This window comes from Ischnura elegans, chromosome 3, assembly GCF_921293095.1.
Source record: "Ischnura elegans chromosome 3, ioIscEleg1.1, whole genome shotgun sequence".
Lineage (NCBI taxonomy): Eukaryota > Metazoa > Arthropoda > Insecta > Odonata > Coenagrionidae > Ischnura > Ischnura elegans.
This window is the reverse complement of record NC_060248.1, coordinates 130,993,106-131,010,573: the sequence shown is the minus strand read 5'-3', so window position 1 is coordinate 131,010,573 and position 17,468 is coordinate 130,993,106. Positions and strand designations below refer to the sequence as shown.

General features: G+C 40.1%; 2 protein-coding genes across 3 annotated transcripts in view; both read right to left on the bottom strand.

The window, feature by feature from the left end:
• The window catches only part of LOC124156586, a 58,595-nt gene extending 51,906 nt beyond the window's left edge, over nt 1-6,689 (bottom strand). The window contains exons 1-3 of one of the 2 annotated variants that reach the window (XM_046531217.1): nt 6,632-6,689; nt 3,204-3,443; nt 366-470 (exon numbers count right to left, since the gene is read on the bottom strand). In XM_046531217.1, coding sequence (XP_046387173.1) covers nt 366-470; nt 3,204-3,443; nt 6,632-6,670 — 384 coding nt within the window. In that variant the 5' untranslated portion in view covers nt 6,671-6,689. The remainder of the gene's footprint in view (nt 1-365; nt 471-3,203; nt 3,444-6,631) is intronic. The other variant, XM_046531218.1, reaches the window with a different exon arrangement.
• A 2,736-nt stretch (nt 6,690-9,425) lies between these two features.
• LOC124155286 (zinc finger SWIM domain-containing protein 5-like) overlaps nt 9,426-17,468 on the bottom strand; it is a 202,410-nt gene continuing 194,367 nt past the window's right edge. The window contains exons 14-18 of the mRNA XM_046529003.1: nt 16,657-16,820; nt 15,850-15,997; nt 15,607-15,725; nt 14,855-15,073; nt 9,426-13,805 (exon numbers count right to left, since the gene is read on the bottom strand). Coding sequence (XP_046384959.1) covers nt 13,095-13,805; nt 14,855-15,073; nt 15,607-15,725; nt 15,850-15,997; nt 16,657-16,820 — 1,361 coding nt within the window. The 3' untranslated portion in view covers nt 9,426-13,094. The remainder of the gene's footprint in view (nt 13,806-14,854; nt 15,074-15,606; nt 15,726-15,849; nt 15,998-16,656; nt 16,821-17,468) is intronic.

The window sequence follows — 17,468 nt, the reverse complement described above, 5'->3', positions numbered from 1 at the left end:
ACGGCTTAACGTCCCATCCGACGGACGGAGTGTTGCGCTTGAAATGTCCTCCACACAACATTCAAGCAGGGATCGGGCAGTCTCTGAAAATTCTCTGCCACTGCCGGGATTTGAACCCGAGCCCGCCGGGTGGGAAGCCAACACTCTAGCCACCACACCAACCCGATCCCCCCTCAAGTTATTATTTTTTTTTTATCCAAAAAGTAGCTATAACGATACTTGTAACTGTAACTAGTTACTTTTTTAAATTTTAACTAAAACTCGTAAATTATTTCAAATTTTGAAAATAACTAAAACTGAGCCCAGTTACAGTTACAGTTTTATGAAATGATACCAGCATAGGTCGTCATCTAAATCTCACTCACCTCATGGATGTATCGGACGCAGCCTTCGAAGCCGGAGATACAATTCCTGTGCACTTCCCAGTGCCAACTTCTCAAAGGGGGGTCCGGGAAACTCGCGTAGAATCCCTAATAACGAGCATAACGAAGAAGAGAGTAACATAAATTGGTTGATTCCAATCATCGAATTTGCATACAAATATTAATCATTACATCGAAGTTTCGGTTTGGATCTAAGGCCTGTAATAAGCCACCAACAATTAAAAAGTTCCCTGTGCACCTGGTTTCACGTGAAAAACTACTCATACTTAAAGATATTTATACGTAATAATGATATACGCATAATAATGGCATATGTAAACCTGACAAATTATCATTTGCGTAACGCCCATGAATTCCTCTGACTCTCCACGAAATTTCAACTGTATACGCATATTTTTAAAACTTTCCGTTGCGTTGCAACTAGAGCGATATATTCTGCTTAATTGAAAGAAGGAAGGACCCTGCTAAACGCTAGCGAAAGCCGAATTCATAATGTATGAGCCTTACGTATTTCAATCTAACTCGACAGTATAATGTTACGCTGGTGTATTCTGCTTCTGGGAAAAATACTTTTTTTATGTTTAGTCTTTTCTGCACGTGGTCGTATGGCATTCGCCTAAACAAATGCATAACACATATGAGGACAGAGGCCGCCGTAGTTAGGGAGAAGTATTAACGTTGCTAAGAGGGAGCAACAATACATTAGATGAGTTTGTTCTTGGGTTGAGACCACGTTGAGACGATTCCAGACGTGTCTGCTCGCAATGGCTCGCCATTGACAATCTCGTTCGGAGTACGCTGACAGTATACGGAATTCCTAATAAGGTAGGTTTAATCACTGAGTAAGCAGATGCAGCGAAGATTACCAACGTACGTTAACGATCGATTTGATCTTTAGCGATGATAGCCCCTTAAAAATCTAAGATTTGTCAATCGTTTTGTGGGAAGATTTACGGATGAAACTGTACAAGAAAGGTGCTATTTTTCACTTGTCCGACTACTCCTTAAATACGCAACAAGCAAATGGGATACGGCGAAGATAGACTTAATCCGTGAACTTAATAAAATACTAAGAAAAGCTACGCGATACCTCCAAAACTGCTAAAGGCGTATTGAAAGCGTTACACAGATGTTAAACGATTTAGACTGGGAGGCGCTAGAGACTCGCGAAGGTTAGATTGTTTGAGAAATTGAGAATGGATATCTTCGACGCGGAGAACGTCATATTCGAACCCCTCGGCATTTCCAGGTCAGACAGGCACATAAATTAAGAGAGATATTTTTTCAAACGGATGAGTATGGCTATCAGTTTTTCCCCTGAACGATAGAGGGTTTTAATAAAAGATTGGCTTAACTTCGCTAGAGCATTTCATTTTTATTTGTTAACGGCTAGTATCCTAACATCCCCGCCACACGCCTATTTAGGCGGCTAATTGGGTAGTTAATTGTAAACCCTGGCAGTTCGATACCTCGACTGCAAAATCGCTCAACAATCGCCCACCGAATCAAATCCGCTCATCTAGTAGCCCAACAATACGAATCCGCTCAGCTGGCAGTGTCCAGAGCATAGACGCTCACCTCCAAGCTTGTAGAATAGAAATGAGTGGTTATGCTCCGGACACGTAGAATATGGGCGAGATAATGGCTACAAGGAAGAAATACTGGCCCCGAACGACACATTGGGAATTAAGGTATTTTCAGAGATTAAAATAAAAATGTTTATGACTATATTGCAAATTGTATGGCAGACAATGACAAGATGGCTACTGCCAGCTGAGCGGATTCGAATTGCTGGGCTATTAGATGAGCGGATTTGATTCGATGGGCGATTGTTGAGCGTTTTTGCAGTGGAGCTATCGAGTTGGCGTCGACGTTATGGCTTCACGTTTCATTTGGCTGCTGTTGTAGCCTTCTCTCTTATTGCAAGGCAGTTGGCTGCCAAACTAAGCTTAAGATTCCTTCACTTAATCGGAGTGCACGCAAGATTCTTGATTCACGAATTAATTCCACGCAAGTGCTATCGTTATGTCATCATAAAATCCTTGTATTCCTGTGGTAATTAAGTTTTTATGGACTCGGAAAAGTTATATATCTTTAGAAAAATAAGACTCAACAACTTTTTTGGTCATAGAACAACAATGCAATAGTGGTTGCCAATAAAAACATGTTGTTGCTATTTATTTCTTACCTTAGCAATCATTAAAATTGCCATAATGCCTCGTGAGGTGACGCCAGTCCAGTATATATATATTTTTTTGTCTGTTCGATGGATTATTTCTTAACTATGTTTCCGTGCTTTCTCCAACCGCCACGAACTATTCCTCCTTCTGATCTTTCCCCTCCCACTACTTTTGGAAGATAGATATATATAACTGTAACTGATTCATGTCTGTACCTGATGACGATTGCGAGACAGTTGAAACACGTGCTGTGGAAATTAAAATGAGTAGATATTACGATACCTTAGTGTAGGTACCTTTTTAACGAATGAATAAATGTTGTTGCCGTCAACATAGGTGCACAATCAGCAGAAATCATGGCTTCACAGTATAGGACGAGACCCAAATGCATGCTCGTGCATTGTTAAGGCCGCTTTACATGAGGCAGGTAAATGCGCAGGTTCGAACTGCATTTCTTTCTCGGTGTGGCGTGGAATTGTGCGTATGCAAGAACGAAATTACAACAGGGGCTATTTTGCCATCTCACGTCCATGCATCCTCGCATGCGTACTAGCAATTCGCCGCTTTGCACGATGCACATTTGACTGCGCCTTCTTACACGCGTCGTGTAGAATGGCCTTTATAATGTATTTACACCCACCTGAGGAGCGGGGTCGCTGAGCTTCCGATAGCGCCGGTCGATTTCGTGGAACTTGTGGGCCCTGAGGAAGGAAGCCACCTCGGGGAGGGCCTCCCGCAACCACGAGGGCCTCGGGTCCTCCGCCTCCTGGCCTCCGGCACCAGGGATCGACGCCGGGTCCGATGGATCAACCGCCGACTTCTGCCCGTCGACGTTCGCCACTGCATTGGCGTCAAGCGAAGTTGCGACCAGCTGGATCGCCTGAGGCAAATCGACCGCGGGTAGAATTGGGCAGAGATGGGCAAAGTGACATTTATGCCTCGTTCACATTACGATTGTCCGAGCGATCGTCCCAACGATAGTTGACCGAACTAGCCGTGTGTATGCATGTCCTGGCAATAGTTACCGTAGTTACGAACGTTGCCACTTTACGATGGTTATGCCCCGTTCACATTACCATCTTTCTTAACCAGCGTAAGATGACGTCAGAACCAACGCGCGTTCACACTTACCATGGTTAGACCCTGGCGACATCTGATGAGTGGTAAATTAATTCCAAATGAAAAATGAATTGACAAGAGCGAATAACTTGTTGGAAGGAAATATAGAATGTGCAGGGAAAAGTTCTTGTGTTAATTGCAATGATTTAAACATATGTGCATATTATGAGCTGCTTATGAATTAAAAAGTGCATTCCAGCGTCGACAATCATTGTACCTTGCTACGTAGAAGGTAATTCAAATGTGTTCGTCCAACTAATCATTTCATCCATAGTGTGGCTTGCATTCTTCTACTGCTCTATTTAATACGAATATTAGTGATAATTATAGGGTGATATCAACAACATATACTACTACTTGCCCTTGATTCGGATGTGTCGACAAATCATTGATGTAGGTGAAGAAAATCGAGGACCTAATCTTGAGACTTGAGCCTCAATTTGAGACACTTGTGATTTGGGATGGAGATACACTTTTCGCTGCATTACATTCTTAGCTATTATTGTTTTCTGACTTTGGCAAAGGACATGATCCAATCTGATGCTATACCGTAAATTAAAACTATTTTACCTCTTCTTCAAATGTGGACGAACAACTTGCAGAAATGGGACGATTGTTGAAATTTAACTTATGAAATAAGAGAGAGAACGTGGTAATTTTTGCGATATGTGGTATCACCCGACGTTTCTAAATTCATTTTCTATCGTTACATCTGACTAGCCGTTAGCCTGAAACTTTATATTGATATGGGAAGAACTTTTGTTCAAGGATGAACATAAGTGATCTTTTTCAAACTGGGACAAAGAACTCTCACCAAAACATTAAAATCATTGTGACCTTCGGATTTTTATTATGGTAGTTTCGCACATTTTACTTAATTCTAGCAAAATATTAATATAGATTATTCAATCTGTCCGTAACAATACAATACGAGCTAATAGCTAATTCACTACGAACTATAAAGTATATCGCATAACTTAAATCAGGTTTAAAATCTCATACTATACAACACATTACGGAATGAATCAATAGCACTTTCCTTTGAATTAATTCTGACGAATATAATTCAACAATAACGGCCGTCTCCTCTTCGAAACTTTATTTTCTGTTTTCTTTCCTCCTATCCCACTTCGTTGCTGCTTCGCCTTCTTCTTTTTCTAACCAGCTTTTAACCAACTTGCGTTCACACACGCATGAACTACCGCCAACCATGGTCGGAAAACGGTGGTCAGAATCCCAACCACGGTTAACGGGAACTTGCGTTCACACCTCGTTTTGTAACCATGGTCGGGGCTAACCGGCGTAAAAAGGACGTAGTGTGAACGGGGCATTAGGCACTGGGAGACCGGAAACGGAAGCGACAAGAGAAAGACGAAAAGCTCGTGAAGCTCTATTTTTTTCATGGATTTGTCCTAGGAAGGAAGAATATGGGCGGAAGAAAAATTATTCGGTAAATACACGTTGAGCAAAGTAATATCTTGCCCCAGCATACCTCATCACCTTTGCAAACCGTCAGTTTCCCGTTCACTTTAGATGTCAGCAGTTACGGGCAGCACAGGTTTTAACAATCGTCGTGTGAATGCACGATAGTTCCGACAATCGCTGGAACAATCGTACCGTGAATGAGGCAGAACTGAGCTGATTCCAAGGTGTCTGAATAGAGTAGACCCAATTCCATCACACAAAAGGCTTATTTCTGTTGCCACTTCGGTCGCATTTTAATTGGTTTTCAAAAATGTCCGTGGCGCGGTGATAAGTGGAATGCGATCCACTTTTTTTTCCATTATTTTGCAGTATGCAGTGGCGCCGACTCCACGGGACTTGAGGGGACCCGAGCCCCCTCAAAAATTCGTAATGGGTGTGAGGAAAAAAATGTGTCAGGCTTGTCGATTTTCCCCTGAGTGTCCAGATATCGAGATTCGTGGGTTCTGATGTTGATCATATGACTCTTCTAAAATGCTTAAAAAACTTAAAACTCACTGCGCACTTATAAAATTTCCTGGGGCCCCGGTTTGGGCCCCCCAATATTTTTTGTGAGTCGGCATCCCTGGCAGTAATGTCGTTGCGAATACGAGAAATAGCATTGAAAAGTTCGAATTTGATAGATTACATCATCTTGCAAATAAATTTTGGATAACACCCCTAATTATACCTTGTTTCCCCGTGAAACTCAGATCAATTTTTCCATGAGCGACGCGAGTGGCGGCTTCTGTAAACACATTTAAATGCGCGGTGGTTGACAACACATCGTTGAGTCGACTTGAGAGCCCTCTCTTGTAATATTCTTGGCTGATTCTTTCAAGCTGATTAAATTAGTTGCCGCTCGCGTCGCTAACGGGCATAGCGCGCTATTACCGACTTTGCGAATGTGAATTCCACGAAGGAACAAGCTATGATTAGTGTTGTTGACCGAAATTTATATTCGTGAGGTTGTGATCAATGAAATTCATAAAATTTCGATGCTTTTACTCAGGAGTGAAAATATTCCAGTGTAATATTGAGGATAAATGGATCGCTTTGCACTCATCGCCGCGATGCGGACACTTTCGAAAACCGATTGAAATGCGCCCGAAGTGGTAACAGAAATCAATCTTCTGAAGGACACCGCTATACTATCGCCGTCCTGGTATTTCCTTTGGGATAGAGTGAAAGTTGTTGGTCTAACTTCGCTCATGACGATCTTCTCCAAAAATCAATAACTACAACTGTATGAAATGAATTATTATCAGCTAATAGAAGACTTTAACGATAAATTCCTCAACTAATCGACTTTAGTTAGAGACAGTCAAATAAATAGTCAGTAACGATTAATTATTATAGTTATTTTTTTGCTGTAAGTCCCAATTAATGCTAAGATAAGGTAAATTTTTGACAGTTGTTGTAAGTTACCAGCATCAACGGAAAGGTTGCTCACCATTTTGACTAGAGTTAACATTTAATCCAACTCACCGTCAGCAAGAAGAACGCTACTTCCTTTCCGGGCCACATGCCGCACAGCTTTCCATAATACAAGTGAATTAATCTTCCTGACAACCAAAATAAACAAATTTATTTTGCTCGAAATTTTAAAAGATCATAATAATGTTACATGATGACTTTAATCATCTCACGTGATATGATAATTTATTTTTTCCTTAAATTTTGGCATTTAATTCTCGAAGAGAAAACTCTAACTAAGGAGATTTCACTTTGACGCTCAAGGTTTTTAATCACTTTAAAACAAATAGTTGATTGCACTTTTCTCAATTGGATTAAACGCACAAGGCTTAAACACCTCCTCAGGAAAAGGTATGGCCCCCAAATTCTGAATGATACATAGATGCCTGTACATGAACTCAGAGCCTTAACTTTTTCCTTGCTTTGGACCCATACAAGGGCATTATACCCAGGATCAAAACTGGGGGGGGGGGGAGGGCAAGCCATGGCTGTTCAAATTATTAAGCATGGAAAAGGTGAATGAAATCAACATTTTAAGGAAACTGTAACAGCTCTTTATTACTTTTTAAAATTATTTTCTTGAAAAAACATAATTTTCCTTAAAGACATTGGCGATTTTTGCTTGTAGGGGAGGGCAGCTGCCCCCTCCTGCCCCTCTATGGGTATGCCCATGGACCCATGGCCATCTGAGTTCATGCTCGTACATCGTACCCAATCAGAATAAGGAGGTGCCCACCATTGGCTGTTCGCTTAGCATCCACTTTCCTGCTAGCCAAGTGATCGGCTACCTCCCTCAAACAACTCCTTTGAAAGTAATTAAGAGGACCCTCAAAGGACCACCAAAAGCCACTTACCCCTCACTCCGCCTTATGAAAATATCAATCTTGTGTCAAGTTTGTCAAGCTTGCAGAACCTTCACTGGTGACGAATGCTTTGAAAAGCAATGGAGCTATGGCGAAATGATGGCACTGCTGCACTTCAATTCACAATATTCATCTTGCCTAAATTTCCTAAACAGACTACCATAAACTTCAAGAAAACTGAATGCGCCATCTTGAACTGCTACGAAGCAGTTTGCATGATGTACAAATGAGTTCCAAAACGAGTGAACGAATGGTACAAATCAGTTCTAATGTTAATTCCAAATGAGTTCCAAAGGTTGAAAATTAGTTCCATAGCAGTTTCCTGTGGAAATCCAAAGCAGTTCAAAATCTGTTACATATGAGTTAGAAAGGTGTACAAATGCAGTGGCGCAGCGAGGGGGGGCTTTGAGGGATAAACCCCCCCCCATAGCTCAGAGAAATTTGTAAGTTTAATCCATTTTATTTAATTGGATTGATTTTACTAATAGAATAGTGTAAGGATTAATAAAATATCCCTCAGAAAGTCGTAAAACTCACCATTTTGAACCGTTTATCTTAAAATTCTGCAATTTGTTAATCTCGCACCTACCGCTTATCCTGGTGGGTATTCCATACCCCCACACACCCCGGTATTAGTGGCACCTAAACCCCCCCCCAGCCTCAATTCCTAGCTGCGCCCCTGTACAAATGAGTTGATGACATGGTAGGACGCTATGACGTCATGAACTGCTGTGTACCGTGTTTCAATTCCACAGCAGTTCGAAAGCACATACAAATCAGTGGTTACAAAGCAGATATATGACAATTCCAAATAACTTACACAGCGGAAATTTTTCCCTGAGGAGCGTGGAGATGGTAGCGGGCGAAGGCATACCAATGGGTTCTCCCCCTCTTTCCTCCATCCGTTTCTGCGTACAAATGCAAACTCAGGCATTCATAGGCCCCAAATGGTGAGAGTTGGGGTTTTGCATTTGTTTGCAGGACCCACATCACACATACTGATCAGAAGTATAGCGCTTTATGGTGCAGAAATGTGGACACTTATGAAGGAGGATGAGAGAAGACTAGAGGGGTTTTAGATGTGGGTGTGGAGGAGAATGGAGAATGTGGACGGAGAGGAGGAAGAACGAAGAAGTGGTGGATATGGTGGGTTAGGAGAGGCAGCTTCTAGATGAGATACCAAAGAGAAAGTATGGATTGAGGGATAACTTAGCTGGGAGGGGATGAGGCCTTATAGTGCATTGAAGAGGGTAGTGCTTGAAGGAAAGAGAGGCTCCCACAATCCTTCCTAAGTACTCGATGGATACCTACCTTATTATGTAAAATACTTTAATGATAATAATAATCACACATAACCTGCGTCTTAGTCTCGTCTGAGCTTTGAACTCACTAATCCAAATCAGCCTTTGCACATCACACTGGAAGACTGAAATAGTGACCTCAGCTAAGTATATCACTGATCAGAGATTCTGGGTTTTCACAGCAATCATGCACAAAACCAAGTATCTAATGGAGGAACTTCAGGTATGTAATCCTCAAAAAAAGCTCTATTGCATAGTATGTGCTGTGTGGGATGCAATCACTTCAATATGGCAGCCAATAAAAATGAATTCCAATACATTCGACAGTTCTAGTGCATTAAATTCTCAGGGGTGTCATCCTAACCTTCACTCCTCGATACAAGAAATAAATAGTGCAATATTCTGTTTGATTTTTAGTGAATTATATAATCTTAATGTCTGAATTAGGAATAAATAAGGCTTCTGCACTAATTCAGCAGTGATTAAAATCTCATTTGCAGCCATTATGCCAAATATACATAGTCTAATTTGCAGTAGAATATTTTATGAGTACTCTACCCGTGATTCCAATTCCATTTTATCCTTCTTGCGCTGTTTAAAAAGACCTTTATCCATTGTTTAAGGCAAAATAAAACATTCATATAACATCTATGTAAGGTAATATATTATCACAACAAATCACTCACATATTTCCCATTTGGGACACAAGACTACAACTTCGACATTACAAAATTGTAAATAAATACAGTTTAAATATTGCAACCTGAAGTTCTATGGCAAAGTGCTCATCTTCCTCAGCTAATTAGCATTTGAAGCATGTGATTCCCTCAAAATACTCTTCTCATTTTACTCCAAACAGAGGGAAGACAACACATATCATATGCATTGTTAATTCATAATTGATTTTGTCATCTGTGTCATGGTGTAAATGTTTTTGATTTGCACTTCATGATGAACGTGACTTGTCCCAGATATCATTTAGCTTTCATGGCTTTGAAGTTGTCACACCACCCACAGAAGTAATTTCATTTCTTCACTGGTAGCAGTACGTCCTGGAAGTCATGCAGACATTTACTCCCTTACGCTCATTATATCTAAATATAGTAACAATACAAAATTAGCCAACAATATTGTAGAAAACAAACTTGGATTGATTACACAAGTTGTCAAAACAAGTCACAAGCAAAAACCAAATCATCAAACAAGGTCAGAATGTGTAGATGAAAAATAGTCTACAACACCTTCCATAAATTTTAATAATTCAATAAAATGAAAAATATGCTCAAGAAAATCCGTACATTTAAAAACCAACATTTTTAATTCCACCGCATATCCTCAGCCTTCAAAACGATGAAAGGTGAAAATTGATCACTCAATCAGCACAGTGGTAGAATAAGGACCTTATTGTAGTTAGGGCATGCTCTCAATTTAGCTGCAAGTTAATGCTTGTCATGTTATTTACACTTGATCCCAATGATGCAATCACTTGCATCACTCCAGGGCAGTGTCCCCACCAAGGCATTACTGGAAGTTAACAACTATAACTAAATGCGAATATTTTTGAGTTTAACGAATGAACAATTTGAGAACAACAGTGAAATTTTTGATACACTGTAGTTAAGAACTTTACTTACAACTTGAATTTGGACACAAGCAAGAGATACAATTTCTGTTAACTTTATGAGTGAAAATTCAAACATAAAAGAGGCTATGTCAATCAATCTTCCACACTTTCTGACTGACCGCTTGATCAGTTGCATGATTTAAGAAAAAAACTAGCATAGCAGTTGTACTTCAAGCAAGAGAGTTTCAAAAATTTACTTATATAATTCACCATCATTGGTAATATCTTTATAGCATTTTGGATTCATATACAATTTCAAAGCTGTGATAGACTACATCTTGTGGTATTAATACTTAACCTCGCAGCTGAAGATGCTAATATTGTTATGCATCAATGGTGAAGTCATTTCTGTCAGCCTCCAAAAATCAAAATTTGCTGTCTAAACTGCCAGAATAAGCAAAATATTAGTTGGTATACTGTAATGCTTAGTTGCCAGCATTTTTTTAGCAATTAGTCTTCACTTCATTCATCCACATTTTTCTCAAATTAAATGGTTGATTTGCAAGCACGACTTGACATCACACAATTCATTATTCCGTTTATCATAAACTTACTCATTTGTTACCATGTACTTCTGCTCAAATGCCCATATTCAATGATACCTTCAATGTGCACTCTTAAAACAACAAATTACAGCGATATGAAGTTGAACACCTTGTCTGAGCAATGCCCTGCAGTTTTAACGTAGCTATTCTTAACTTGCCGCTAATAATTATGTGAACATTTCCAATTAAATCACACCATTCTTTAACTATGTAGTTATGTACCTTATCATATGTCCATTTTTACATTTTTTTTGTTCAAGATTAATCTCCTTATAACATGATTGCATTCTTGTCCAGAAGTTCTTTCAACTGCTGTCATCCACAAATACAGAACATGATGGTTCCTTAAGTATGCAGCAAATAAGCAAAAATATCCATACATAAAATGAAACACATACACAATGATCAAAATGATTTCCATTGCACTAGGAATGCTCCTTCATTATCACTTACGATTCTTGCCATCTCCTCCACTACTTAAATCACAAAAAAGAAGGAAATTATGATGAAAACATCATACAACACTCACTCTTGAGGACAAAATTATATACACACAGAGTCTGAATGGAAATGAGCAAACCTTAGAATCATTCATATCATCAGAATGAAACATAATCGAGAGTGGAAGAAAATTGAGGTAGTTCCAGTGATGCCAACATATCTTGGAGCAAAGAAACTTCTTTTATGAACCTGAGCAACACTCTTTATACTGATCAGTACAAAAGTCACTCTGCATGAAACACTGGCGCACCAATTAAAATAAAACACTAGCAATTTAACTATAAAAATTCGATAAGACAGCCAATATACAATACTATGGATGGGTATTGCAGAATGTTGACATAAATTTAGGCAAACTTTGGCATTTATCCTTGTAGCACTAGCTCAAGATCATAGAGAGAGTCCACTAGATGCTAAAATATTTCCTGAGAGTTGGCTGGGGGAATTTTAAATTTTGATCGAATTTAAAGAAGGCCTGCTTGAGTACACACAAGAAACCGCAAAATAATCCTCAAATAAACAATGCCTGATTGTTATCATGTTGGTGGGTACTTAAGATGGTACTGTCATGCTTTTACACCATTGCCAGTTGTGTATTTGCATGAATTATCAATCTTCTTTCTCTCTCTCACACTTTGTTTAAATAATTACCTATCAGTTTATGCTCACAATACGGAGACAATTTCCTTATGTGATGGTATATACAAAAAAACCAAATTCGAGCGTATCATTCGATATGTTGAAACAAATGCAATGCTGCTGCAGCACAAGACTGTTTAAAAACAGGGTTTACAGGATCAGCAGAGGTAGTTACATTATTCACACCATACCACAGTCACCCTCTACCTTTTGAACTAGTTTTATACAGCTGTAAACTGACTCCTATTTGTACTTGTCTCTAGAGGTATTCTTACTCTGGCAACTTATTAAGCCTCCTCCTCAAACTGGCTACCTGAAGCTTTATTTTTCCCACTTTTGTGCACTTTAGTAGAAAATAGTCTTATAAAACGCTCCATACAAACAATCTTTGGCTGAAACACACAGGCATCAAACATACTGAGCAAAAAGCAAACACTGTCAGAAGCCACCTTGAAAAGGAGAATGACATAACCTCCAACCCACGATTATTAAGGCTATACCATTATGTATTCTGACATGCATTCATCCTAAATGTGTAACTGCAGACATACACTCACCATATTCTTACACATCTTAAAATATTATTTTTTGTTTAACCTAATCAGATGAGATCTTGAAGTCAGTGTACACATACCACTAATTCAATATACAACTTTTGCCTGCTCCAGTGACTCAGACCACGAGCAAAAGGACAGGCAGACAGAGTATGGCATTCAGTTGGGGGCCCTTGATGCAAAATATGACCCACAACGCCAATGTTCCTTCTGAAATTGCACGGCAAATTTAAAATATTGCTCAAATACGCTTACTATTTAACAAACACTTGATTTGCTGGAATCGATCCTCATTTTGCAAAACATTTCCCCAAGTTGGTCCAAGCGGCTCTCTCCACCAAATTCAAGTCCTTCGACTCAGAGACGCCCGCCAACCCTTCAGCAGGGAAACAGCAAAAAGTCCTGGAACGCTGGGTTCTAGTGTGACGGATCCACTCCAGCACCTTGCTCACCCAAACCTCTCCCTCACCAAGCACATCAGCTTCTTCTTTCCCTTGTACTTCACCGTCATGTTGTCGATGAGCGCCGCAAACTGGGCCGGTCCGTCACTCGCCAGGAGGAAGGTCTCGCGGGCCTTTGCCAGGAACTCGATGAAGTCGCCGTAGTGGCGGGGGCTGATGTGTGCGAGACGGGAGTGCGTGGTGTCGACGTAAGCGGCTATGGCCGCCTCCAGCAGGTGTCGCAGAGGGGCTCGCTCGTAGGAGAGGAGGGGCATGGCCACGCCTCCGCCCCCCCCACCAGTGCTGCCCCCTCCTCCCGCTCCGCCCCCGCTCCCGCACCCCATGCCACCGTAGGTCATGCCGCCAAGCGCCATGCTGCCGAGACCGCACTTGCCATCGGGGCAGATGGAGCTGCCGAGGCCCACGAGGGACGGAGGGGGCGCCGGGGGCTGAGGGGGCGGTGGCAGGGAGGAGGCGGGGCCGCCCCCGGTCGACTGCCCTGCAGACGACGAGTTGCTCGAGGAGATCTGAGGTGGTGGTCGAGGAGGGACCATGCTGCCGGGCAGCGTGAGCGACCAGCGGCGCAGGAAGTCGGAGAGGACCGTGGCGCAACGCACGTTCTTGATGAGGAGAGGCACGATGCTCTCCAGCTCCAGCTTGCCCAGGGAGTGGGCCAAGGCGCAGGCCCAGTGGATGTCGTTGATGGCCGGATGAGTGTCCTGAGTCGAGAAAGTATATTCAACATTCAATACCTCATTTTAAGCATGTGATATATACCTATGTTTGTATCAAAGCACAAGCAAAAATCATTTAAAACGTGTTAGCATTAAATTTTTAGGAAAATGTTCCATAAAAACAATGAATGTCAAAACAATGAGTTTTCCAACAATAAAATCACTGCATTAGCCTTACTATTACAGAAGAACTGGATTTTTTGCATTACTGGGTGAAACTGCATGTTTAATGAACTAAAAAAATACTCCGTACATTCCACATAATAAGATGTACGTAATTGAATGATCCAGGTTAAGCCTGTGCCTAAGGAATTTGTATGGAATAGATAACACATAAAGCAGTAAGCAATTAGCAAGATGGAGAGGTGGTGTGAGGATGAAAGAGGTAAAGCAGGGGGGGATGGAACTGATGAGAGAGAAAGGCAGAAGGCGTAGGGGTGTGCATCGCTCCCCATTGTTGTCCATCGCCTTCCCTCTAACCAGCAATCTTGACATGTGTCACATAAATTATCTCTTCATCCAAGTACCATCCCTCTAGATCATGAAATTTTCATGACTGGTGAAAAATTTATAATACTGATATTTTATAAAATTCATGCATGCAAAATTCTACAATGAAAAACAGGAAAAATGCCCTGAAAGCTAGGAATAGAGTCATAAATATACTTATTTTTTTTCTTCTTCCTTATCTTGACCTCGTTTAATTCATGTTAAAATAGTTCTTGGAGTCATGCAAAAAAGTTTTAGCCAACGTTTCTGTTTATTTTAAACTATCATCAGGGCTTAACTTTGTACATATTTATTGATATCAATAAGCCCTGATGATAGTTTTAAATGAACAGAAACGTTGGCTAAAACTTTTTTGCATAACATACATTGACCTACACACCAAGAACTATTTTAACATAAATATACTGTTAATCCTGTCTCATTAACAGTTATAATGAAAGCAAAAGGAGCGTCTGAACTTGAAAAAAAATCTTCAACAATGCATGTATGCTATTAAAGAGAAGTTTTGATATTTGAGGACGTACCTGATTGTAAGCCAGGTGCACTTTCTTCATTGCGAGGAGGGCCAACTTGTAGGCTCGGTGGGGATATCCTCGGTGCTGCATGTAGCGAGCTATGGTGAACAGCTGCGAGGACGTCATGGCATGAGAGGCGGTGTCCGCGACTATTTGATAGGCAGTCTGGAAAGCCAGCGATTCACTTTCACAGAGGGTCAGTGCATTCAAGGCACAATTTGGGGGATCCTGGATTCAGAGGAAAATTTAACATAGTATTAGATTTGCACTTTTTTCGTCAGAGAAGAAATATTTTAGTGATTTATATGGAAAATATAACAGAGCACCAAAAACTAATTGCAGCCATAATTTAGGCTATGCCAGCAAAATGGTAGAAGATACAACAGTATTTTATTCCATAGCAAATGATAGTACGAGAAAAAGCAATGAAAGAGTCTATTTTGTCATTAAAATTTTACATAAGTCTTCTCCTAATTTTGCCAAACATGATATAAAATATGAAATATCAGAATCTCAATGATGCACGTAAATCTTCTTTTATTTAATGTTATCTCAAATAAACGTGACAGGTGAAATTATTTTTACCAAGAATTCCATTGAAATTCAAGACGTTTAAATAGGGTACTAAGGTGACAATCAGTGTCAGAATGAATTGTTTCCTTACCTCATGAGATTGAGGTCAAGTAACGGCATAAATTTATCATCTGACGAGGTTAATAACAGTAGGAAACAAGGCTACAAGGCCTTTTTAATGGACTTACTTTAGTTGCGCACTGAAGTGCCAGCGAACGGGCACAAACTGAAAGTTCCTCTTGCTGAGCCATTGTCAAATTGAGGCGAGAGATGGTTGCATGCGACATGATAGTGGTTGCAACGGGTCCTGAAAAAAATATTGTTCCACATTAATAACAAAGTTCAGCTCTCAATAACATATCAATACCATATCCACGCTATAGAACATAAAACAGCCACATTTTTTAATTCTACAATCGAGATTTACTCACCAGTAGCCTCTGTTGGAGTAAAAAGTTGATACCAAGTCTGCATAATGTAAAGAAGAGCATCCACACCAACTTCGGTGGCGCAGGTCACCAGCCAACGAACCATTTCCAGGCGGCGCCAATCGTGGCAAGAGTGCGTTTTACGCAGGACCTAATAAATAGACAAATCGGTTGCAATTCTTTGTTCATCACTCATCTTAATTTACACGGAACAAGTAAATGTACCCCATAGAATGTCAAAAATTAAATATGGCTGTACAATTATTAAAACAGAGTTTTACTGTTTTAAATGTGCTTAAGTAAAAGCAGTTTTGCTGCAGTAAGTATATGTTTATAAATGGTTGCTATGGTTAATTTCCATTGTTATAATAGAATTAGGATATTTAGTATACTATATGCAAAAGAAAACGAAGCATAATGAAAAAATTAACAGAAGAATAAAATATTGCATGCATTTTTCCAAGCAACCATATATATAACCACCAAGTGTCTCGAGTATAAATAACTTATGGAGATGCAAAAAAAAATATGCACAGGATTCAATGCTTTTCGTATGGGAGACAAAAAGTTGGCATCAATGGGGTAAAAACATCCCAAAAAATTGTTTCTTGCAAAAATCCTTTCTTAGTGCATCAATACAATATACAAGGAACATTGAAAAATTTCTTATCCATATCTTCAGTAGTTTGAGCTGTTTGTAGATGAATGAGCAAATCATTCAGGACACATAACTTTACAAAACAGATTCTCCCTAATATTCTTGCAGCAAAACTGAGGATAAGGCAGTGCTGCAAAACAAGAGACAATCACCTGTAATCCCAATTCAAAGGCAACAGAGAGCAGCATTGGTTGCCTTGGTCCATTCTCCGGAGTTGCAAAACGGAACGCATCCTGCGCCAGTTTGAAGAGATGAGATGAGCTGTGAATGTGTCGCTGCAGTGATTCCAGTACTTGGCGGAGGCGCACAACTTCGCCTGCAGAGAAAAGCAATTCAGATTATTAAACATACTTAACAACATTGAAGGACACCCCCAACGAGCAACGTAATGAGAATCCAATCTTATTTTTTCATGCATCGACGATTTCTCCCGTATAATATTTTGGTCGTACCATGAAAACTAAAAACCCACATTGGGATTGAAACACATGATGAAAGATAAAATTTTATGAATAACGGCCAAAAACATAAAAATAAATCAAATGGTTCCTCTAAAACACAGAAAATTAGTAAATACAGGATGGTATTTGACATCATTTATGATTACAGGGAAGGGAATCTGAATTGATCAGCATAGTCAAATCAATAACATTACTATTTGAGACAGGCAGAGAGGAATAGTATAAGCATAAATAGAATAGAGTATCCCATTAGTCAAATGCCATCTACCAAATGAAAGGTACAATCGATCCATGAGTTGCCAACTTCTTGAAAGGACTAACTATGTTCATAGGCAGAAAATCCTAATTCAGGTAAATTACAGACAATTTATGAAAGGCAGTGTGGAAATTTCACAAATGACAACTCATTTCCCATGACCTGAATTCAAAGTGGGAATCCCAGAAATTAATCCAAATGCTTCATCCACTTCACTGATCAGGGTGCCATCTTCCCCCACAGAAAT